The sequence below is a fragment of the Apaloderma vittatum genome, unplaced genomic scaffold (assembly GCF_000703405.1).
Source record: "Apaloderma vittatum isolate BGI_N311 unplaced genomic scaffold, ASM70340v1 scaffold22218, whole genome shotgun sequence".
Taxonomy (NCBI): Eukaryota; Metazoa; Chordata; class Aves; order Trogoniformes; family Trogonidae; genus Apaloderma; species Apaloderma vittatum.
In genome coordinates this window covers 398-24,673 of record NW_009731547.1, presented here as the reverse complement: position 1 = coordinate 24,673, position 24,276 = coordinate 398, and the positions used below count along the sequence as shown (strand labels likewise).

The 24,276-nt window shown below is 51.1% G+C and overlaps 1 protein-coding gene across 1 annotated transcript in view; it reads right to left on the bottom strand.

Moving 5' to 3' along the window:
- Window positions 1-927: 927 nt before the first annotated feature.
- The window catches only part of PNPLA2 (patatin-like phospholipase domain containing 2), a 23,740-nt gene continuing 391 nt past the window's right edge, over window positions 928-24,276 (bottom strand). Inside the window, exons 2-9 of the mRNA XM_009875228.1 lie at window positions 10,472-10,704; window positions 10,240-10,305; window positions 6,333-6,542; window positions 4,771-4,831; window positions 3,741-3,908; window positions 3,176-3,308; window positions 2,370-2,492; window positions 928-1,670 (exon numbers count right to left, since the gene is read on the bottom strand). Coding sequence (XP_009873530.1) covers window positions 1,406-1,670; window positions 2,370-2,492; window positions 3,176-3,308; window positions 3,741-3,908; window positions 4,771-4,831; window positions 6,333-6,425 — 843 coding nt within the window. The 5' untranslated portion in view covers window positions 6,426-6,542; window positions 10,240-10,305; window positions 10,472-10,704 and the 3' untranslated portion in view covers window positions 928-1,405. The remainder of the gene's footprint in view (window positions 1,671-2,369; window positions 2,493-3,175; window positions 3,309-3,740; window positions 3,909-4,770; window positions 4,832-6,332; window positions 6,543-10,239; window positions 10,306-10,471; window positions 10,705-24,276) is intronic.

Sequence of the window (24,276 nt, the reverse complement as noted above, 5' to 3'; positions counted from 1 at the left end):
CCGCGGCTGGCCTTGGGAATAGCGGCGAGTTCGTGCTTCTGCCCAGCAACTCCCAGGCAGACCACCACGGCGAAGGCAGTGCCTGACAAGGCCCAGTCCTGCCCTGATACAGACTCACTAGCTCTGGGGTTTTATGGGATGAGACAAAAGCAGTCAGTTCCAAGCGGGCTGCGTGCACACCGACACCCCTGACTTCGCTCCCACTTCTCGTCCTCTCGCCGTTGCCCTGTACTCACAAGCCACAACTTGGAACGAGCAAGTTGCGAGGGTGTGTAGCTACAAGCCTAAATCCTTCTCACCCCGAAGTCTCAATGTCCAAACTCTTCTAGAGAAAGACAGAGTCAAGCCCAGGATGGCAGGAGATCCTTCTGTACCACCCACCTGGAGTTTCCTTCAGTTGTATGGTCCCTTAAGGAGCAAACCCCTGGCAGAGGCAGCCACTTTCCCGGCGCTTGCTGTGACACTCTACCACAAGTCACTCAAAAATAACATGCCCTGCACAATCTCACCTTCCTACAAGCACTTTGCATTGCTTCAGCTGCTAAGCTGATCCCATCATAGTCAGGCTGAGCTTTTCCAGGGCAACTCTATGCCAGTTCTATTCATAGCCAGAGGAACGGGGCCTCAAACTCAACACGCTTCCCTGGAGAAAAATCTGTCTGAACTGCTTCTTTAAAAATAAGTTCAATGACTTGCTTAACACTTAGCGTTCAAGCTGCAGCAGTTCCATAAGGAAAAAAACCAAAAAGGCAAGGACCATGACAAGAAGAATCAGGATAAATACAAAACTCTTCTACATTTCTGCAGTCCCGGTGCAGCCTGTAGCAGGGCCAGCTCTGGCTTCCAGTGGGGATGCAGTTAAGGGACAGAAGAAAGATGGTGGCTTCAGCACAGAAGAGAAAATTTGGAAATCGTGAGAAAAATCAGTTTGGCAAGAGGCTACTTCACCTTTCAGCAGCCCAAAGACCTAACGGATGGCAGATGACTTAAGGTAAGGCAAGACTCAAGCTCTAAAAAAACCAAAAGGAAGTTAAAAAGCCGTATGAACTCGAGAGCGTCATCTACGTCCTGATTGTTTGGCAGTTCAACAGCCAACGGCAATTCAAAGTGCATTATTTGGGGGAGCCCAGCTGGGTCAGCATCAGCCCGGCCACGGGCGGCGGCCGGGCCTCAACACAAACCTAGGACAAGGTCTGAGCCCGCGTGTGTCTGAGCACAGAGACCCCTTGCCTGGCCCAGCGGGCGACAAATGGCTACAGTCAGTCCCACCAGTCTCCATCCCGGGGAAATGCCCCTTTGCAGCACACTGAGGAGCACAGGGCAGCCTGCTGCTGAGGGACGGGACTGGTCCCACCCTACGCGCCTTTCCCTTCCCACCCACCCTCAGCCCCCGAGGGCGGCGGGCTCAGAAGAGCGGCAGGCACTCTTTCGCACAGTCTAGAGGTGGCAGCTTGATCTGAAACCCTTCCTGAGGGAAGAGAGAAGCCTGCATGTCCACGTTGATGCAGAGTAAGCCCATCATGAGCTGGCGTTGGTACTCGTCCCACTTCATCATGACGTCGGACAGGGAACGGTTGCTTCTCATCCACATTGGCAGCGCTTCACCGCAAGGCGGTGCGGGAGAAATCGGCAGGCTCTGGGGCCTCCCAAGCTCGAGGTGGTAGTAGAGCCTGGAAGGCAAACACACGCAAAGAATCAGTACGTAGGAAGACTTGAGCAGGTTACCGGGCCAGAACTCCAGAACCGCAGAGCTCTCTTGTTCTACCTCTGACTGCAGGACCTTAGTCAGAACCACAGAGCTCTCTTGTTCTACCTCTGACTGCAGGATCTTAGAACCACAGAGCTCTCTTGTTCTACCTCTGACTGCAGGATCTTAGTCAGAACCACAGAGCTCTCTTGTTCTACCTCTGACTGCAGGATCTTAGAAGTCTCAGCCTTGCCTCATCCTCAAGCCTGCTGCCAGGAGTTCAGTTCAGAAGCACACACAGACCCAAAGGGTTCTACCTCGTTTGGAAACCCTCTGGTGTTTCCCAGCCACCCTAGGGCATCCCCATCCTAATCCAGGCCTCGGTCTCAAAGCAGAAAAGGTCATTTGAGCACAAACACTTCTTGGAAGGAGCATTTAGGGGACCTTGGGCCAGCAAATGCCACACAGGCAAGCACCTCTGTCTTCTACAGAGGGTACGGAACAACCTAGCTTATTGTTTTAATTAAACCCCAGAGACCACAGTCCAGATTTGCATTTTAGGTCGGGCAGTAAATCCTTCTGGTCAATTTGTGTTTCACTTGCTCTGCTCCAAAGGGGTAGAGTCTGTAGAAGGCAAAAGGTGAAAGGGGAAACGGAGGGCTCCGCGAGAAAAGTGCCGTACCTGGCTGAAAGGTGGCTGCCCAGTTTCTTCTTGGCTTTCTTCACAAGATAGTTGCAGATTTCAGTCATCTGCTCCCTCATCCATCTAATATCCTCAGGGATATCTGGGAGCCATTCCAGCAACCTGGGAAGAGACGGGAGACAACCTTTGGTTGGGCCACACAGAGGAGAGGATGAGGAGAACGCTGGTGTTGCCTCCAATCAAAGGCTACTCGTTATTTTTAGTGAGAGAGGCATTAAGAGCCATTTACACTACCATTCATAGATTTAAGGGGGAGAAGCTGTGAAGGCTGAGAACAGCCCAGGAACTTACTCTTTACATTTTCCACACTTCCCATATTTTTAATCTGTTTTGAGATATGGAAAGTTTTTTTTCCCCTCAGCCTTTCTATCACAAACTGTCACCTCCCAAAAACTTTTTACAGGGTACTTTGTACCAAGAACAAGTCTGACAGACCCGTTTCCCAGCTGCATAAGCTGGAAATGGCTGGGACTGCTCTACCCCTCGCTCTTGTGCGATTCTTACTTTCATCCCTGCATTCCCAGTTGTGAAGTCTGTCCCCAGGCTCTGAAATCTACCTTGGGCAAGTTCCAGTACACAGCCAGCTTCCTTCAAGCTGGAAGAGCTAAGTGACACGCAAAGGTAGGAAACGTTTTGTTTGTTTTCATATGCCTGGTAAGCGGCAGAAACTCTTTCCCCGGGAAATCTGGAACTGCAAAGTTAGAGAAGATCCTACCCGGTCCATTCATGCCCCACCAGCTACATCAAACACTTGGCTGCGCCGCGGGAACCAGGTGAAGGCCTACCTGACAGTGAAGGAAACCGCAGACTCCAGAGGCAGCATGTAGGGAACCATCATTGCCGTGGCCACACGTATAGGCAGCATGTTGGTGATGCCAGTCAAGAAACCTCTTCTTTCAGCACAAGCTTCCAGCAGAGCTGAAGGGAGGAAGCAAACGTGCCTGAATCCCTGCAACGGGACCATCCCTTTCCTTGCTATACCCCAAGATATTACCCAGCTCGAGGTCTCCCCTCACTGCCTTCCACTTCTTAAGGAAATCTTGCTCAGGGTAGTAATTCTCTGAGCACAGCTGAGAACAGCAGCTTTTACCTTTATCAGACTCTCAAAGGAGTAAGCAACAAGATCCTCTCCTTACCACGCAGAACACTCTCAGATGAGCCACCCCCTCTCAATTCAGCCTCAACTTAACTGAAGAGGCCCCCGCTCCACCTAACCATCAGCAGGTGCCAGTGGAAACCCCGAGTGTGGCCAAGCCTGGCCACAAGCCATCCCAACACATCCCCGTCCTCTTCTGGAGCGGAGCAGGCAGCACAGGGAGGCTACCTGTGCTCCCTCCCTTTGGATCATACCTTGGTTCAGTCTGGGAGGCAAGTGTTCGAAGATGTGCTCTTCGACAACAGCGAGGGCAGTATTGTCCTCTGCTTGGTCCTCAACTTCAGTTTCTTCCTCTTTCTTCTCTCCTGGGGGAGCTTCTATGGCGAGGAGAGGGCGGGCAGGACTTGGGCGATTCAGGAGACCTGAGAAGAGAAGTCACGCCACGGGGATGATACAAACGAGCTGCCCTGCCTCACCTGGCCTTTAAAATGTTAGCCCTCATTTTACTCTAAGCGCTCTCAGACATCATACCCAGCCTCTTTGGCTTATGAGTTAAAAACCTCGCTGCTCTAAGATCATCCTCGAGCCACCAGAAATTCCAGCTTTTCCCACAGGGTGGGCACAGCACCACAGGGTGGGCACAGCACCACAGGGTGGGCACAGCACCACAGGGTGCTGTTCGGCAGCGCTTTGTTGCTATAATCTGCCCGTTGCGGGCAAGAGTTCCCTCCTGCAGGTTAATCCACAGACACAGCCCAATAACTGCTCTTTCTCCCAGGGAGCTGCTCGTCGCGGAGCAAACCAATGTGCTCAACCCGCTGTACATCGACACTAGGTGGCATCAAACACACGCTCAACCTGCTACAACAGTTGGAGGCGACAAAGTCCAGGACTTGGACACATTAAAGTGTGCTCTGCGGTGCTGTTACTCCAGCCGTGCCCTAGCTGCACATATAAAGGTGCAGGGTATCTGCAGGAGGCGCAGATGGCACCGGGACCCAACCACCGTATTGGTGCAGCACCAGAGCTTTGACACAAAAGCACCGCTTTGGTACGGGAGGGGTCGGAGTCCCGCAACACGCTCGAGTTGTCCGCTCCACCTCTGCCTCCTGAAGTGCTGAAATAGACTTATTAATGGAAATTCCGTGTTCTGATATCCAAGCCACAGCTCGGTTCTGCCCCTCCACCCTTCACATTGCACTGTTGATGATCCCCAAAGCCAAGGCAGCGAGCCCAGCACAGGAGAGGCAAGTCAGAGCACCCCGCGAGCGCCCAGCACCTCACCGTTCTTCTTGAGGAAGTACAGCGCGTCCCGATAGCCCTGCTTGCACATATCCCGCAGCACCTGGGGGCAGAAGAAGGCAAAAGCAAGTCATCTGGAGGTTGCTTGGCTGAGTAGAGTGAACACCCAGCTCAACACTGGCTTTAGAGGAATTCTCCTGATTCCTGAGCGATCCCAAGGATGGGATCTTCCCAGCTCTTCCCCAGCTTTAAGCAGGAACGGGAGGTATAACATAAGCAGACTGGATATGGGAATCACAGGGGAATTCAGAGAGGAGGGGACATCTGGAACCCTACCTAAGTACTGGCTTAGACTTGTGGTCGCCTCACTTCCCTATCTAGGACTGAGGGTGCTGCAGGCAGCCTTCAGCGAGTCGTTCTGACCAGCAGCCCAGAATATTTCCCAGGGGACGTCAGGAAACGCTACTGTCTGCATTTGCAGATAAAGCCTGCTAAGACTAGAGAGGCGGCAGGAAAAAAAAATTTCTCCAAGTAATTGAGCACATAGATGCCCGCTTATTATTGCTCAAACACCAGGGCCGCCTGAGGCTGCATTTGCTCCAAAGCACACAAAGCTGTTTGTGGTGCCACCTGCTCCACTGGCACTTTGTTTTTTTAGGAGACCATCGCTGACTGCAGGCTGGCAGCTCTGTCCTGACCTTAAAATGCTCAAGAGCACAACACATCCCTGTTTACAAGCGAGCCCGGCTGCCTGGCAAAGGCTACTCTAGAGAGTGCGACACAGGAACACTTTCCAAGCAACTGCTGCCATGAAATTCCAGATCTCTCGGTAGCAAAAGGAAACCAGCCTTGTGCAGACGGTCAGCGTTTGCCAAGTCAGTGGGTCGGTAATGTCAAGGTTAAAAAATAGACAAACAAGAGATACAAAATTAAGAGTGTCTAGAAACTTCTTCCCCTGAAGGGCCCAGTGTAGAATCATAGAATCCTAGACCAGCCTAGGTTGGAAGAGACCTTGGAGATCATCTAATCCAACCCCCTGTCATGGGCAGGGACCCCTCTCAACCAGCCCAGTTTGCTCAAGACCTCGTCCAACCTGGCCTTGAACACCTCCAGGGAGGGGGCAGCCACAGCTTCTCTGGGCAATTTATTCCAGAATCCTGCCACTCTCAGATTGAAGAATTTTCTTCCTGAGATCTAATCTATATCTATTTTCCTTTAAGTTAAATTCATTTCCCCTTGTCCTATCAGTGGATATTTTTGTCAAAAGTCTCTCCCCAGCCTCCCTGTAGGCTCTCTTCAGGCACTGTAGACAGTGAAAAGGTCCCCCCGGAGTCTTCTCTTCTCCAGCTGAACAAGCCCAGCTCCCTCAGCCTGTTCTCGCAGCAGAGCTGCTCCAGCCCCTGGGTCAGCTTTGTGGCCTCCTCTGGACTCGTTCCAACAGCTCCGTTTCCCTCTAACGGTGGGGGCACCAGAACTGGATGCAGGATTCGAGGTGAGGTCTCACCAGAGCAGAGCAAAGGGGGAGAATCCCCTCTCGATCTGCTGGCCACACTTCTCTGCGCCCACCTACTCTCCCCAAACTCTAGTGCTGCCAGGAAACTCACCTGCGGCTCCGGAGGAAACAGGGCCTTTGAAAGGCGGTAGAGGTTGCGAAGGTTGAACTGGATGCTTGTGTTGGTGACTCTCAGCTCGTGCATGTTTGTAGAACTGTCCCGTGGACAGATATCGCTCTCTCCTGAGAAGGGAGACACCGTGATTGTGTTCTTCAGCTCATATTGTGGCAAGTTGTCAGAAATGCCTCCATCAACGTATCTCTGAAATCAAGACAAATGAAAGAGTCTTCATTTCTCATCGCTGGTGAAGCGGCTTTTTTACTGTGTGTCCCTGTGAGTATCTGTGCCAACAGCTTGGGAAGAGAATGGAGTACATCCACCAGCACTGGAGAAGTCAACACCAGTGAGAGTCCAGCTGTGTCTCAGGTCTTCAACAAGGAAGGCATGTTCACTCGTGTGACTGCTGGCGCTGTCCAGTAAAACATGACACACCAACAACCACCCGCGGTGCAAATTAGCACTCATCTAAGCTGTCACACTGTGACATTGAGCCATTTTGCACCTGTGCTTCAAATTAATAAGCTCAGACACGAGTCCCCACTGGTGGGAGGTTTATTACCCAGGAGCAGAACGAGCTGATTTGTTGCTAGCAGGCTTATCAAGCAGCAGTCCCAGCACACGTCTACCCATGTGTGGTCTGCTTGCTGTGATGTGATAACAGAGCACAAGGGACTTGGGTTTTGCTTTTAACAGGAGCCCTCTTATCAGAGAATGTTCTGTTCCTGTGCATCATAAACATGTTTGTGCTACCCTTGCAGGAAGGGCAACCCTAGTAGCATGTACTCAACTCGAAGTATCTGTTGGAGTACCACAGCTGCACAAGATGCTGAGCAAGACAATCCCTATCGCAGGCCTTCAGCAGAGTAAGCAACATGCAGAAGATAAAACAAAGGGGACGTCGGTCAAGCCAAAAGAGCAGGATGTTCGAGACCTTTGCAGAGCAACAACTCGAGCTCTTGTGAATCGCGGTGATAAGAGGAAAAAAAAAAAATAGACAAAAACGTGCTGATTTTGTATCAGGGTAGATCCTGCCATTTGCAGCCTGGAACCCTTCCCGTTGGATGGGTTCAAATGCAAATCATCACCCAGGAGCTTCACAGCCCCATAAGCAGTAGCTGTAACGCCTTTCAGCTGTCTGCCAGGTGCCAGAGGCTGAGCCCAGGCAGAGCATGAAGAGGAGGTGCTCTGCTCTGCATCACGCTTTGCCTCGTCTCAGGCAGACCGACCACTGACACCGGTCGTTTGCTGCACAACACCTAGGAAAATGCCAGCTGCCTTCCCCGGTGTGTGCTCTTCTCTCTTGCTCTGGAGTGCAGACAGGCAGACACCTCTTCAAGCAGCTTCTCTGAGCCTGAGGAACAGCTCTGGGTGACAGCACTCAGATTCAGCAGCAGGAACCCAGCTCCCATCGAGGCAACAGGGTCAGCGCAGACTGCACAGCGGGTTTCCTGGGGGCAAACTAGACCTCAGGGCTACCTCTACATGCAGCCTACAGGTTCAGGAGAGATGGCTTGCCATTACAGTTGTAGGCTGCAGCAGCCCTCACTCATAGCACAGGGCGTTCTGGCCTCACATCAGGCTTTGTTCACCGCACACAGTACCGAGACAGACCCAGCTGCAGACCTCTGCACCACCTGGATTTGGGCAGTGGAGAAAGCAGAAGGATGGGATAGACTAAAAACAAGAAGTACACCCTCCTCTCGGAAACAGGAATGGTCAGCTTGCTTACAGGCTGCTTTCTAGACAGAGTGCCGAAATACAATTGAACCTTTGCCCCCTTTTAGAGTGAGCATCAGTTTTCCCTAAGCCAAGAGCAAACAGGAAACTGTTGTCATCATCTCTCCAAAGCTGCTCCACTGGAAGCCAGATCAGGCACAGCTAGGGCGGAAAGAACGGACAGGCTGAGTGGGAAGAGGACAGAACAAAGGAGGCAGCACCCACTTCGCTTAAAGAAAACGGAGGAAAGTGTTTTGGCCATTTAACCGAGACAACAGTAGTTTTGCAGTGAGCAAGCAGAAACAGACGTTTCCCTGAGGGTGGCAGCATGAGTGCATGGAGACCCTTTAGAAGTCAGGCTTAACTGCAGTAAGGCTGGCAGGCAGAGCCTTCTCCCTGCATTGGAAATCTCGGAACACTCGTGCAGACCCCACTCTCCAGCCCACCCAAGCAATGCTGATCACTGCTCCTTCATCAAGACCAGCTGCCACATCTTTGGAATTGCCTGAACCTCCAGCAACCCAAGCCTAACCACTCTCCAACCTCTTGTAAAGCCCCAAAAAGCACAGGGCCACAGGCTGGAGCCACCAGCCACCTGCAGGTGTGAGCAGCAGCAGCTCTGGAGGATGCTTCATGGATCAGTGCAACTGCCGGGGTGCCCAGTTTCATTCCCTTATTATGCCCTCCCCCTCACTTGCATAAACTGACAATTAGACCTTTTTGACCCTCATTAGGGGGTCTTGGTATTTGGAAATTCTTTTTTTTCTCCTTCCCCACACCCATCTTCACTCCACGGGACTGCCAAAGCTCAGAGAAGCAACCACCAGAAAAAGGAAGGAGGCAGCATATGGATTTTACATCCGGCCCACAATCCTATCACCTGGAAAACCAGTCCTCATGTCTGACCTGTGGCAAAGAGTCATCACAGGCATGCTAGGAACCACGCAGTCCTGCTTCAAAATCTTTTCCCAGGCTCACCCTCAACCTCATTTAACCTCTCCCCATCACCAGTCCCCACTTCAGAGACAGAGAGCCATGATTTTCTGGGGAAGAGATAGGAATTTGTTTCCTCATCTCATATATTCCCTCCCCACCTTTCCCCATGAGGACGCCTGGCACAAGGAGTCACCCCTCAGTGTGCCAGGGCAGCTGCACATTCCAGAAACTCTGAAGCCGCACACAGCTTGGGAATTGTTGAGATTTTGCTCAATCCACACTGACCTCAACTAGCCCCAGAGAAGCGTTAGGCAAGAGCCACTGCTACGGTCTCACTAGCTGGGGGACAACAGCCCCGTGTGCAATCACGGAGCAAAATGGCAAACCGTTACCGGTCCTGTCACTTCTGCGACGGGATGGACATCGGACATTTCTTCTAGGTCACTTCCCTGCCCAACATGCTCGCACAAGACAAAAGCGGACAAGTTGTGTATTTCTCAGGAGCCAAACTGACCTCACTTTTAGGACACAGATTTGGTGCTGCGCTCTGACAAAGCATCTTGGTCACGTCACTTTACGGGAAACCAGGGCACAAGTACATTAACAGCAGTTCTCCCTCTTCTCTCTGACTAGTTCATTTGCTAACAAACTGCCTTTTAATGTGTGCATTAACCTAGTAAAAAGGACGTCCAAGCTCAACTGAGGCCTTTAAGCATGACTGCAAGATTCAGAAATGCTCCAGCTCCACACAGCTTTCAAACGTTTTCATTTCTAACATGCAAACACAGAAGGGAGAAATCGCTCTGGACAGCCTTGGATTGGATGTTAAAGCGAGCTCTAGCAGGCTGCAGAACATTATTCTGGAGGAAAGACAGGAAGAACTCCAGGGGGAGAAAACAACCAAACAAACAAAACACAAACCAAACCAAACAAAAAAACAAAAAGAAAATATCTGGTATCAGCACCCCTAGTTAAAACCCCATAGAAAGCATCAGGCATGTGGGAGAGGGACTACACTCATGATTTCTGTCCTGGACTCAAGTTTTTTCCACACACAGGGTTGGAGCCTCAGTGACGAAGAATATTGTATCAGGCAGCCAAGAGAACCATCCCTTAAGTCAGTCAGCACTTCCACTGTTGGAAGCTGTTCATCTGGGAATTTCTCATGCTCTTCAGAAGAATTGCTGCCAGCAGACAGGCAACAAGAGTGCAGAAACCAGAGCACCAGCATGTCTGCCTTACTTACCACTCCACGCAGGGTTGGAGGTATCAGCCCACAGTAGACGGGGATGAAGGTGCTGCAGACACAGGCCTGAGGGAGGAAGAGATCCAGAATGTAAGAAGGAAACCAACACCTACTGAGCCTGTTACTCTTCTCCAAACACCACACGGGCACTGTACTCCAGTACTAAGGATATCTGGAGAACAAGACAAAACAGCAGCTCCTGCCCAGCCCCCTGCCGGAAGTTTCCATTCACCTGGATCAGCTCCTCTTTGGAGTTGAAGTCCGACAGTATCACGTTTTCTCCATCCGAGACCCGTGTCAAGGAAATACCCAGACGTCCCGCTGCAACCTCATGCCCGTTCTCTGGCACGGTCTTGGACAGGCAGATCCGAATGATCTTCACCAAGTTGAAGGATGGGTGGAGTGGGCCCAAGAATCTTTTCCGGGCTTCTTTTGACACTCGAATAATGCTGGCGCCAGCCTCACCTGCAACAAGAGAAAGAAAAACAGACCATGAAATCTCAGGAAAAACAGCCTTCGCCTTTACAAAAAGCGCAGAGAAGCCTCATTCACAGCTTTACTCTGAGGTTTCTCCCCACTGGATGATATATATAACTCAAGACGAGATCTGACTGTTATGGGCAGTGTTATAGAACTCACGAAAGTTTGCTGCCTTGGCCCTCGGATTCACCTACTGCTAAGAGCTACCCTCATCTTAAATATGTTTTATAAAGTCTCTGAAGACCACTTGCATCTAGCTAAGGCCTCACACTTTTTCTTAGATCCTGTTTCATTAGCCAGTGCAGGCGTGGTGAAAACACAGACTCAAAGAAAACGATGGAAATGTTAAAAGATGTTTGAGCTTACAGCTAAACCCAGTTTGAAACATCTTCCACTAAAACTTTTCTCATAAGCATCTTTGTTTCTCTTCTTTTATCCTGATATGAAAACTAAAAGTCACCTGCCTGTAAGCAAAAGTGCCAGTAAACACAAACGTCGGTGCTTTCCAGCTAAGCCATCCCAGCTCGGCTGTTAACGTCAGCCACATCTCAGGCGAGCTGGACGGACACTCCGTGCCTCCTGCAGAACCTTTGGTGTCCCTTCCCTTCCACGTCCAATTCCACAGCGCTCAGCTGGGCCCTGACGTGAAGACATACCCACTTCTCCCTTTCACACAGTGACCCAGTTGGGTCTGGAGGAGAGGGGACATTCCGTCTGCACAAAAGGGAAGGCATCTGCTAAGCTGATTATTTCAGTCATCAGGAATCCCATCTGGCAAGAGCATCAGGGCTCTCCAGGGAGAAAAGACGGACAGGAGAAAACAAAACAAACACAGCACCCCAAGCCAAGCCCTCAGCACCCAGCACCGCTGCCCTTTGCCCACACCAACTGCTGCTTCCACTTGCATCTCCCAGCCGTGGTGAGACACAAGAAAACAGTTTCTCCAAGTACCAGCCAAGCCCGGGGCACAGACACATTTGAAGAACATAAAGGAAAGAATTAAAGAAACCGGGAGGAGAGAGTCATGCTTTCACAAATTAAGACGTCTCTCCAATCAAACTCAAGTTCAGTTCCTGGAAAAAGGTGTTGGCTTCAGTTCCAGCCAACTGGAAATCCCTCTGGTTTGCTCTCCCAGCCACTCTTGCAATCTCAGAAAAGCAGCAGCAGAAGGAAAGAACGCAAGTCGGACCCAGGTGAATAAACACAACGGAGATAAGAGCAGCAACACCCTCAGCGCTCCGTTGGCACCTCCTACTCTTTTGCAACACACGTGCACCAGCAACATGTTTTTCCTCAATGCAGTCTGGCAACATGGTTCTGTGCTTAGGAAACCCAGCAACACCAGTAGCTCAAGCATGCACAGAACTGGATTTCTGAACGTGACCAGAGCCTCTGGGGTCAGGATTTTAGGCACCGTGAGGCAGCAACTTTGCAGAAAATCCAAGTTCTCCTCCCCGAAGCAATTTTTAGCGCTATAATCCCAGTCTTCTGCTCTGTCCTAAAGCGATGTTCAGCAGCCTAATTCTGATCTCTCTTACTGAATTAGCAGTAAGCCACTGAGCCCAGCCTGTTTCAGATCGGAGCCGCGTGGTTCAACATCCCTCCCAACACGCCGTCAGCCTCACAGAAACTACATTTGATCAGCACCGTGACATCTGCTCCCCAAGACGCCTTCACATCTGACAGGGGGAACAAAGAAAACGCAAGAGAGCCAAGAATTAGACAAACCCCCGGGCGGCACCTTGGCCACAGCACCCCAGGAAACTCGGAGTGCACTGCAGTGAGCTGCTGGCTTAGCTGAGGGGGGGTGTCGAACGTGCCGTCGCGGGGAGACACCCTGGGCACAAAGGCCGTGCTGGCGGGGTGTGGGTCACCCAAGAAACGCTGCTTGCAGAGCGACGCTTTCAGACTTGGCATCTCCGTCCGCAGAGAGATTTGATAGCAACACGCTAAACAACTGCAATTAAATCAAGCTTGTGACTCTTGGAGCTCAGATGGGAGCTGGAAGGTGTGGTTTTTTAAGAAAAACCAAACCAGTAAAGTTCTCGCTGTGCCAGGAAACAGACTGTCTCAGCGTCTGAGGGGAGATTTCAGCTGCCTGCTCTATCACCATTTCACAACCAAAATAAGAATTACTGCTAATTAGCAATTCCATTCTTTGATTCTTTTCTGCATGCTTATGTTGGGGTGGGTTATTTTATCTACATGTGCATGCATACAGGTACAGGCTTCTGAGGTATTTCAATTTAAAGGCACCTCTGATTCGGTTGGACTAGCTGTCTCGCTTTCAAAGCTGAGCATGGAAGGGCTCTGTGGGAAGAGAGGGGCACAGGGTGACCTGCAGCATCACCGGCTTTCCTGGAAATAGGGCTGGCTGAGGGTTCAGCCAAAGGAGCTGGATTTACGTAGTTAGGTCCATGGCAGACGACGAGCCCTCTTGGAAAAACATTTGGGAGGGCACAGAAGAGGTGAGAGTGGTTTAGTCCCGTTAACTACCAGAAGCCCTGTTCCAGGAAAACCAGCTCAGGTTCTGCTCGCAGCCTGCCAGAGGGAGCAGCTGAATGAGAGGTGGTCAAGAGAGACGAGTCCCGTAGGGTCAGCCACTAGCTGTCAATTATTACTAGGTCTAGTCCGGTGCCAACTCCAGCCCACAAAAAAGTTTCTAATGTTTTGTGGGGTTTTTTTGATGGATCTGGTGATTCAGGACACAGGGTCATATGAAAAAGCTAAATTAAGTTCTTCTTCCCTTATCAAGGGCAGAGACCATTCCTACACAGTTGCTATTGCTTGCTGGGAAAACACTTCCTTCTTCTCCCACCAACCAATTCATTCCACACTTCTGCCTATACAGGTTTACTAAGCCAATATTCCTCTAAAAATACATTAAGACATGTGGAATATTTCACTGGCATTAGAAAAGCCATACCCCCCCCACCTTCCCTGCCCCCCACCACTGCCCCAGTGGGTGTTGCTATAAGTGAACCCAAGTGCTGCCGGGCCATCGGCCTTATCTCCATTTCAGTTGCGATGACGCAAAGGAGCATCAGGCAGTTGTGTCCCGAAACAGCCCAGCGTGTCCCCTGCCAGACAAGCTGCTTCCCCTCTGCTCCTTCATCCTCTCATCCTTCTGCAGTGGGTACCAGAACCGGGTGACTCTTATCAGTGGGAAAAGACCTGAAAGCAGCTGCTAGTTCACATTTTTAAGCTCTATAAAGCCAGCTTGGCATTAGCTTATTGACATAACAAGACTGTTCCCTTAAAGAATGGGCTTTCACCCCTGACAGTCACGCTCAATTCCAGAATAACCCAGTAGCTCAGTCTCTAACACCTCGTATCCCCTAAACCACCCTTCTCAAACACGAGAAGCATTCAAGCAGCGTGTGCTATTAATAATTGTATACCAACACCTCCAGGCACAGCAGCCTGCTGCTCCTCTGCCTCTGGACAAAGGGGAAAAGCTGAAGATTAAAACTGATGTCAGCCAGCTCGCTGGGAAGACCCTTAACTGCAGCTAAGAGCTCCGAGATGAAACAGAAAGGCTGCTTGAAGCCTGTGCAACACGTGAGGATGAGGACTGCCACAACCACGGCGGGAGGGGTGAGGAGCGGGGAAGAGGGGCCCTTCAGACTGGCACCTTCAGCAGCCAAGGGCACCCCAACGCTCTCCCGTTGACATTGAACCACCCCGATACCCATTTGCTAGCCAGCAAAAGGACAGCTGACCTATGAAGTATTTCAAGTGGAAAAAAAAGCCTAAGACAAACAAAAATAGGAGCAGGGCCGGCTGAAGAGGGAGAGGGGCATTCTGGAAATCCGACCCAGCGGCTCCTGTGACTGTGGCTAACCCAGGACACTGCGGCTCCCTCTGGAAGAGTTCCATATCAGCACAAAGATCACCCTCTGCACCAGGGACGTTCCAGCGGCTGCAAACGGGATGCCAGCTTAAAGGAAAGGCTCTCCAGCAGGAGTGGAGAACAGACAGTGGGGGAATGCAGGGACAGCATCTCCTGTCCCTGGCACAGACAGAGAGGTCACTGCAGATGCCACAGCTCACCCGGGCTGCCAGGGAACCACGCGGATCCTCACTAAACCTGCTTCTCATTCAACACCAGCAAGAATTCAACTGGACTCAGCCACGCAGGAGGCACCACTCCTCTCTTCCCAGTCCCATTACCCAGTTAGGGCTCCAGACTGACCCGGCACACCGATACCAGCAGCTCTGAAAGGACGCCAGCTAGCAGAAGGAAGCGTAGGTGCTTTCGACATTCCTACGGCACCCTGAGAGCCCAGTGCCTTGTTAGTTTGGGATGGCATGACCAGGCTATTTTGACGGCAAGATTTTGAGGACAGGAGCCAGCTCCCATGTACCATAACCCGAGACTTCGTTCTGGAGCTGCTTCAGTTCTGCTTAGCTATCTGCTCCAGCGATGGTTGTGTGATACTCGGCACAGATGCTCCCTGCAAGAGCCCCCAGATACGATCTTCACACTTTGCTTTCCACTCAGATGGTTGCTGAGCATCACTGGAGCTCTCATTTCTCCCATTGGTAGAACCCAGTCCAGACCTGAATTTAGGATGAGTCGCAGGAAATTTAGTAGCATAATCGCCTTCAGTGTTAATTTCGCTGGGTTGCCTGTCCCTTGCTACTTCAGCTGTTCCCATCCCTCACCCACAGAAGAGCAAAAAGCCAGTCTCTATCGACGAGTACAGGTTTCAGAACTGTCCCATGTTTTTCCTGGGCACAAATCCCCAGGCTGCTCCTGCTCAGCACACACAGCCCCTGCACCTGCCTCTTCTCTGGGTACTGAGAGTAAGCAACGCGCATGCTTTGCCTGCCAGGCCTCTCCCAGGAGATGCTACGGCCCCAATTATACCACAGTCCTGTCACCAGCGCAACAACGTCAGTTTGTAAACAAGAAGAAACAGAAGTTTGCAAGCTGACATCTAGAAAATGATTAACAGAGAACTTTAATGAATGTTTCCCCAGAGGTAGCTCAGAGCACCGGGAAGCACTGCCCAACAACGTGCCGGTGGCCCAAGGACAACCCCAATTCTTGTGGGCTGTGACCGCACAAGGTCCCACTGCTTGGCTGGGCTTTGCTGCTGCTCTTCCCACACTCACGCTGAAGCAACCCGGCTTCCACTTGCTGTCCCAGGAGAGCAAGGACGAGACAGACCTTGCGCTGAACAAAGGCCGACGTGTCCTCCATAGGAACCTGACCCGAGGGGCCCAAAGACACGTTCATGCCAGCAGGAAACCAAGTGAGAGCAGTGGCTTATGATCTGCCCTTACAAGACACTTTCAGGTGACAGGTGTACCCCACAGCTCTTTAAATCCAGCGTGAAATCCTGGACAGATGTCTAAAAGCATCCGGTGTGGAAGGGGTATCTATCCCTCACTTGTCAGAAGATGTATTACTCTCATTCTTTAACACAAAGAAGGAAAAAAAACAAATCGCTTTTTTAAAAATTTGAGGCTGGAGGATGGCAGCTGGCAGCAGAGCCTTTAAAGGCACCAAATCCTTCCACATCTGTGCACAGCTTCCTGTAAGCCGGTTACGCTGAAAAACGCCATGTACCAGAACAAGCTGTTCTTCTGGGACTTCCCTAATTTTTGTTGTTCAGAGGTATATCCTATTTATTTTAAGGTTTTCACCCAATCCTCTTCTCCTATTTTGCAATCAGGTATGAAACAGCTCGGCTGACTTGGCTCCAGATAAGAGAGAGAGAAAGGAAGCTTTTGTTTTTGTTTTTGGCGGTGAACAGGTATCAAACACAACTCCCTATCACACACACAGCACGAAGGGCACCGATACCCTACTGGAGTAACTCCTCCAGATCCCTACCGGACTACAGTAAGCAACACTTATTCCGACCTTACAGGTAGGGCAGGTGGAAACACCAAGAGGAAGAAATAGCTTTTCAAGTAGGGCCAGCTCTCGCGGCCAGAGGCAGGAGCTGAAGGAAGGGCTCAGCCCACAGCACCTTCTGGCTCAGATTGTCACCGCTCGGCGTTGCTGAGTCCAGACACAAACAGTACCAAGACACAGCCCGCGGCAGAAGGGCTAAATAAACCCAGGTCACCCACAGCTGCTCCAGAGCCAGAAGTCTCCCTCTTAAGACATTTGCCCCCAAGATGTTTACTTTTATTTTTCAAGTAATATTTAGGGAAAAAAGCTGTTGGTCACTTTAACTCAAAGCCAAACCAAAAGGAGACGGTTTTCTGCTTTGAGCCAAAAGAGACAGAATCTTGTGTGCTCTGGGTAACAGTTAAGAGATGAACTGTAACTATTGCCACATCCTGGACGTGGGGAGCACAAGGACAAGATCTGCTTTTAAGTTGCCCCAGTATTTTCCAGCCGCACAGAGCAGCTCGCCCTGCAGCCCACAGGGACTGGTACCTACAGGGCAGGACCCTCACGCAAAGCCAAAGCGCAGAAGCACAGATTCATCTCCCCTCTCACCTCGAGGCGGGGTCGCTCTGCTCTGTACAGAAGCAAAGAGGCTTTGGGAGAAGGGGCCCAAGAGCTGCCAGGCTTGTTCGCAGCTCTAAGCTAAACCTTTGCACCAGACTTAATGGTGGCACACCAAAGCCTCAGCAGTCAACCGGCGTTCTGCAGGCTGAGGGCCGCTTTGTTTCCGTGGCCAGGACCGGAGCGTTTACTCTTGCCACACAAATCGGGAGACAGCGCTGCAAAACAATCACCAGGAAGGCCAAGAGGCAGCTCGGTCCAGGCAGAGAGCCAGGATCTGTCTCTGTCACAACCACGGGAGCAATCCCCACCAGCCTAATCTTTCTCCACTCTAATTCCCTAATACAAGGCTTAACGCTGCATTTCTGCTTATTGCGTTAGAGAAGAATTAAATGGTGTAACAGCATAAGAAAAGGGAAAGTCACTCGGGACCCCAGGCAAGCTGTACTCAGAGCCACGGCCTGGCCTCACCCACCCGTCAATCCCTGCCAACGCTACAGCTACAGGGTGACAAGAAAAGGGGATTCAGGGAGTGAGAGAAGGCACAGCTCAGATCCCTGCTGCTTGCTCTGAGCCGCAGCAACGCTGGGGCTCAAGTCACTTTTTAAAAGCAAGTACTCAGTGAGACAAAGCTAGTGGGAGGAAGAAACAGACCAAAAACCATGCTGTAATAATGCAAAATTGCCTTTTTCCTCTGCCCTGCACAGAGGCAGAAGTGCAACTACATCAAACTCTTGCTTTATTCATCCGAGTGAAAACCACTAACACAAAGCCTCCAGCGGCTGTTATTCTGAACACAAACTGATGCAGAAGGATGAAGTCTCGCCCACGCGCACAACGTCCCTCCGTACTCATTTCTCGAGGTGGATTTGCAGGACAATACCACACGCTCAGAGACAGAGCACGCTCTTTCCACGTCACAGTGGAGGTCTCACCTGGGGTAGATGCTTTGGAAGAGGAGAGAGAGCGCTATGGGACAGCAAGTACCTTTGCCAGCCACCTGATTGCTGAAGACAAAGGGGAGCGAGCAGTCATGCTTTCTGCTTCCAGAGCCTGAAAAAAGAGCTGTCACACCAGCATCACTTCAGCCTTATCACACACCAGCCTTTCACCAAGCCCAAAGCAAGGCCCGCTCACAACTTTTGGTGGCTTTCAGTCTAACACCCACTCAATGCTTTCCTGCACACTTGCAAGCGGCAATTCTTTTGTATCCAGCAGAGATGCTGCCACAGATGTGGCCAGCTCTGTTGTGCAGAAAAGGGCAGCCCAACTCCCTTCTTCCGTGTCCTTTCACACTGCACTCTTGTGTGGCTGCTGAAGCGCTGTCTCACCCTGGCACGGAATGAAAGGAATAGCTCTGCGCTCCACTGGCCCTCAGCCTGCATCGTGCCCAGCTCCCTCGTGCCCGCAGGGCCAGCCAGCTGCTCCGCTCCACGCCAAGCACCTCCCCGTGCACGTGCGAGTGCGCTGCTCGCTGTGCCCTTCCACCTCACACAGGCATGAGAATGTCACCTTGCACCCCTGGACTTTTCCCCACTAGCCACGGCGTTAGCAGAGCCTGCCACCGGAGGGTAAGCAGCTTCGTTCCAAAGTAGTTCTCAGAAGAGGCACGGGCATACTGCTCTAGAAGGAAACTCATTTTGATGACGGAGCTTATTTGGGAAGGATCTTCAGTCAGACTGCAAGGCAGGCTGCGTGCCTCAGGAGCCACGACACAAGAATATCTGGAGACTGACATTCCTTTTCTTCCACAGGCATCAGCAGCAGCCCCCCAATTGCAACTGCCTGCCATCATAGACTGGCCTAGGCTGGAAGGGACCTTAGAGACCGTTAATCCAACCTCCCTGTCATGGGCAGGGACACCACCTCTCAACTAGCTCAGGCAACACATGGGGACTGAGCGGGAATCGAACCTGCGACCTCGGTGTGTCACTGTTGTCAGCACCGTGCTCAACCCACTGAGCTAACCGGCCCCCATCAAGACGATTCAGGGTCTGTAAGCAGCCACGTGGGCAGGACAGGAGCTGCTCACGGAGGGTTGTGCAGACCCTGCAAGGGAACAGCCCCTGCTCAACCCTTCCTGCGAGGCTGAGCAGTGTGTAAGCAAGGAGAGCACCAAGACAGACGTAGCAACGTCCACCTGGAGCTCACACCCACAGAATGAAGTACAGCTGCCAGTTAAACGGTTTGTTCCCATGAAGACGTTGTTACCAATTTCACTCTATAAGAACACCAGGCCAGACACACCAATGTAGCTGCTCCTGTGCAGACAGCCCACTCCAGCAGGGCTCTAACCTTCCCCATGCGCGAGGTAACCACGGCTGCCTGAGCCCACACCCTGCCTCCATGATGCACTTCAAAAACCTTCTGGCCAGGTCCAGCCCTGAGTCAGCAGGGTTCAACGAAGCTGGCAAGAGCAGCTCTTGTAATCAACGTGTGTAAAGGGCTCCCTGAGTCTTTCACACCCTCAGATGCCATCGCCTCTACTTCAAGATGCTCAGCTCAATAATCCACAGGAGTGGCAGCTCAGAGACGCTGCCAGAGCCTCCAACGCGAATATGATACTCAAGCCTTTAAATCCCAGCCCAAAAGTTTTCCCAAACCAGCATCCATCTGCATGAACTGCAGCGTATGAAGAGGAAATCCTCCAGGCACTGCAGAGCCAAAAGCCTGGGAAGTAGCTGCAGAGGACACTTCATGAACCTTGCCGATACCAGAGGACTTGTCAGACAGAAGCCATCGGTGTAGATTTGGCCTTCACCTGCACCAGAAAGGGTTTGGGCAAGTGCCAGAGGGTAGCACAAAGCCCTAGGTTCTACTAATACTACCACAGCTCACATACTCCAGGCACCAAGGACAACACATATGTCACCTGCCCAGACTTGTCACCACTGGGATCGCTTGGACCGTGGCTTGTTCCAGGCCTTTCAGCTGAGGAGGGTCCCCTTCTCCAGAAACACGGAGAGCAGCCCTCCCAGACACACCAGCACAACCCCAGGGACAGGATCAGGCCTGTCACAAGCAGCTATTATATCACAAGTGCCACACTCCTCCATTCCTCCGGCCTCTGCAGCTAAAACAGAGCTACAACAACCTTCAGCGCCTTTTCCACGCTCACCAATCCCCTCCCCTCCACGTGCTCCTTGGAAGGATCTCCTACTGCCCCAGACCCTATCACTTCAGGACACGCTTTCCCTTTTCCCAAGGACATAGACTTATTTCTGGCCTTCTCCACAGAGTCATTTCCTCTACCCCTCCCTTTCACCAGCTCTTACCCTCTCCAGTGCCTCACATCTGCTTGACAAGAGAACATTTAATCCCACACACACGGGGAGATGCTGAGAAGCCCCAGGCAAGCAGTTGGCTAGCAGCTGAACACAGTCATTCCCAAACCCACTGCTCTTTCCATCAGAGAAAGCAGCAGCAGCTCCACTGCTTTCAGGGAACACCAGGAATTTCAGCCTTTTCTCCACGTACATACACAGGATGCATCTCCTGCCAGGGACTAGGACCAGGGGGGCCGAGCTCAGCAGTGAGGGCCTGTGCAGGACATACAAACCCCACTCTTCCAGGCAGGGAGGGACCCGAGTTTTGAGAGGCCACAGATGCCACCAAGCTCTCCTTGGCGTAGCTGGGGAGATCTACAGATCTCTTCGCACGGCCACGCAAGACAACGCCACAAATGCTTTCCCTAGGATAAGCTTCACAGTTAACACTGGCCAGCATAAACCAGCATTGCTCCGAGAACTCCACAGACTAAGCTGATTTATTTCCTCCCTCTTAGTCTGGGATTTGGTGTTGCAACTCCACATATACACACTGAGAAAAACAACCTCTGTGACCAGCCTTTAAGCCTTTACACACACATAATCACACTTGAGGAACGCAAAACTTAAGATGCTACTATCATGCATTATATCAATTTCAAAAGGGAAGAGAGGGTTTGGGGGTTTGTGTTTATTTTTACCTCCTACTACCCAATGGAAAAAGTCTCTGCAGTTCAGCAGTGTATTTCCTGGTGATCACATGGTGACAGCTGACAAGCAAATCTGAATGTCAGATAACTCACATTACCTCAGGTCAAGCCCGAGACAGAGTCCTGGCTAAAATGCTCATTTAGAAAAGAAACAGAACAACCCACACACCTCCTTTCTGTATTTTTAGTACTAGAAGCATCCCCTCAGCTCACTCTATCACTTTCTGCTGACATTGTCATGCTTTAGGAGAACAGCTAACACCCACAGACAGGGGTGTGACAGCCAGCTTTGCCTCTGACAGCAGAACCCACTTCTCCTCGCTCCAAAAAGAAGCGATTCAGCAGTTCCAACCCACCCTCAGATGAGCGCTATATAAGACAATAATCACGTTACACAGACAATAGAGATGCTGTCGATTAATGAAGAGCCACAAGCACAGTCTGGGACTTTAGCATCAGCTGAAAAACATCTCTTTCGGTGATTACAGGTCCACATCTCACCCTTCATCCAGGCTGTTCCACTTCCAGAGCAGGCACACCAAACCCCACACAGCTGCCTGGAGCGAGACCTCTCACAAAAACATAAAAAAAAAGATTTAAGAACCTGACACCGCCTGCATTTTAGCATTAGTCTGACTGAAACAAGCCACATGCATGACAGAAGGCCATTCCCAGAGAACCCTCAGGACAAGTGATTCATGCTACAACACTTCAATACGCACACGTAAGTAACTTGTCAACATGCAAGACTTTGCCCGGTGCACCTTGATAACCACAGAGATTATTCCAGTGGGAAAACGGCAACGCTTTTCCATGCCAGCAAACAGAAGAACCTCAAAAGCTGGAGAGAGCGCTTCAGATGTGGGACACCACCACTGCTGTAGTCCTGAGAATAAACCCAAGATCCTACAATTTAATGGTGAAGGGCTTAACAAGAGCTAGGTGAGGTCATACCAGACCATAAATACCTCCTGGCCTCTCATTCAGAAATAAGGTCCTCTGACTGGCTAATATGGATGCCCAGGGTTGTTTTATTTTGTATACAAAGGATGACAGTGTGGTCTTAATTCAAGGAGAAGGCAGTCAGCTCAGAGGCAAGCTGAACAGATGGAAGGCTGAAAGAAAAAGCAACCACTAAATGGGATCTTACACTCTGAAGCGCAGCAAAGTTTCTGTTCTTTCTGATCAGGGTCTCAAAGTATTGAGGAAAAAAAAAAAAGAGAAACCCCAAAGAAGAGTTTTTTCCACTTGTCCCCAGGAAGTATTTCTCTTTGCACAGTAGAGTCTCACTGAATACAGAGCCCAGTGCAGAAGTACAAAAAGGCACCAACCAACCTTAGCTACACACAGCCAAATAAGAAAGGCTTCTGCAAAGTTCCCTTCTGCTCGCCATGCATCTAGAGCCACTATTTAGCATTTCAGGTTGATGGATGAGACAACTGGCTGTGCAGCTTCAAAGCCCAGAGGCTGTTACACCTCCCCTCAGAGAGAAACCAGCTGCACAGCAAGCACAGCTGGGATCCCACAACAGTCTCTATTAGACTGTCGCTCTCCTTGCGCGGGCTGTGCCTTCTGCCCTGTCCCCTTCTTCCCGATGATTTCATGCTGACCTCTGAACCTCAGCCCGGAACCTGCATCGTCAGGAGGGTTTACACCAGGGCCAAAGGGTGGCGATACCACCTCCCAACCAAGAACCCCGTTTTATTTTGCTTTCAGAAGTCGGTTCTGTTGCCTTGGAGCTGCTCTCTACCCCGAGGCATACGCCAGCCCACGGTTAGAGTCACAAGAAAACTATCTCAAAGAAGGCAAGCTTAAGACAGAATGTGAACACCTTGGCTGGTTTTAAACAGCATGGTTTGCCCTCTTTCAGAAGGGAGGTGAACGCTGGATAGAGTGTGGCCCCCAACCCTTTGTCACGTCTCCCCTTCTACCTCGCAGCAGGTATAATTCCAATTGTGATTCACAGAAAGCTGGGTAACTCCCCGAGGGCAATGCCAACACACGGGGGATGCTCTGGACATACAAATAGCGAGAACAAGGTAGATACAATAACAGACCTGCTCAGCACCGTAATGGCATCTGAGCAAGGCAGGATTTGGGCGCTACTGCCAGCCTGTCTCACGTTTGGGCCACACCTCTGAGTGGCAGAGGGGAGTTGCCAGCTGGGGAACTAATTGGGCAGCCACCTCTTTACCAGAAGCAAGAGCAGGTAAAGAAGCCAAATCCCTGGCAGCTATCAGCAAAGGGATCCCTGCAGGAGAAAGGATTAGAGGAGGCCTTTCCCCTTTGCCCATGATGAAAGCTGGCACCGTGGCATGATTACAGCCTTTGAGATCCCAGACTGGGGTTTGATTAGCTGGTAGGAGCTTCCCACCAAGCTCTAAAAGCAACGGCTACACTTCATTGGGCATTTCTGTAAACAAAATGCTAAGGAGGGGGAAGCTTCAAACCTAATTCCACAGAAAAAAAAACCCTTAACTTTGGCTGCATGAAGGCTACATCTTAAAACCCTACCTATAGGTGAAGAGCGGGGAGTGCCATGGAAAGACACCTGTGACCACAGAGAGAAGAGATCACGCAGTAAACAGCTCTGGTTTCCCTTGGCTCTAGGAGAGACTCATAAATCTCCGAGACTACATAGATACACCCAGTGTTCTTACACCACATTCACCTTTCAAGTTTAACAAATGCAGAAAAGTACTTTATTCTCACCACTAAAGAAAAGCTTCCAAGTACAGGTACATGTTTTCTGACTTTTCACACACACACCCCCAATATGCAAAGCAGCTGAACTTCGAAACAGGAAAAACACAAGAAGGCACCACACATGCCCTAAGCAGGGACAGGCTCCGCTGGGTGCCCACCCCACGGGTAACCCGTTCAGGTTTCTTCTCTAACTTGAAAACAGAGAGAACATCCAGCGAAACCAGAGACCTTGCTCGTGCAGAGGGCAAGAAAGTCCCTCCAGCCCCAGCAATAACCCTCTTCCAGAAATTAAACACGGTAGGAAAGCATAAAGAGAGATTTGCTAGCTACTGGGAGACGCTGTTCAACTCTAACCTGTAACACGCTGGCTGACACCCCCCGTGCGCGGCCCACCACAGCCGGC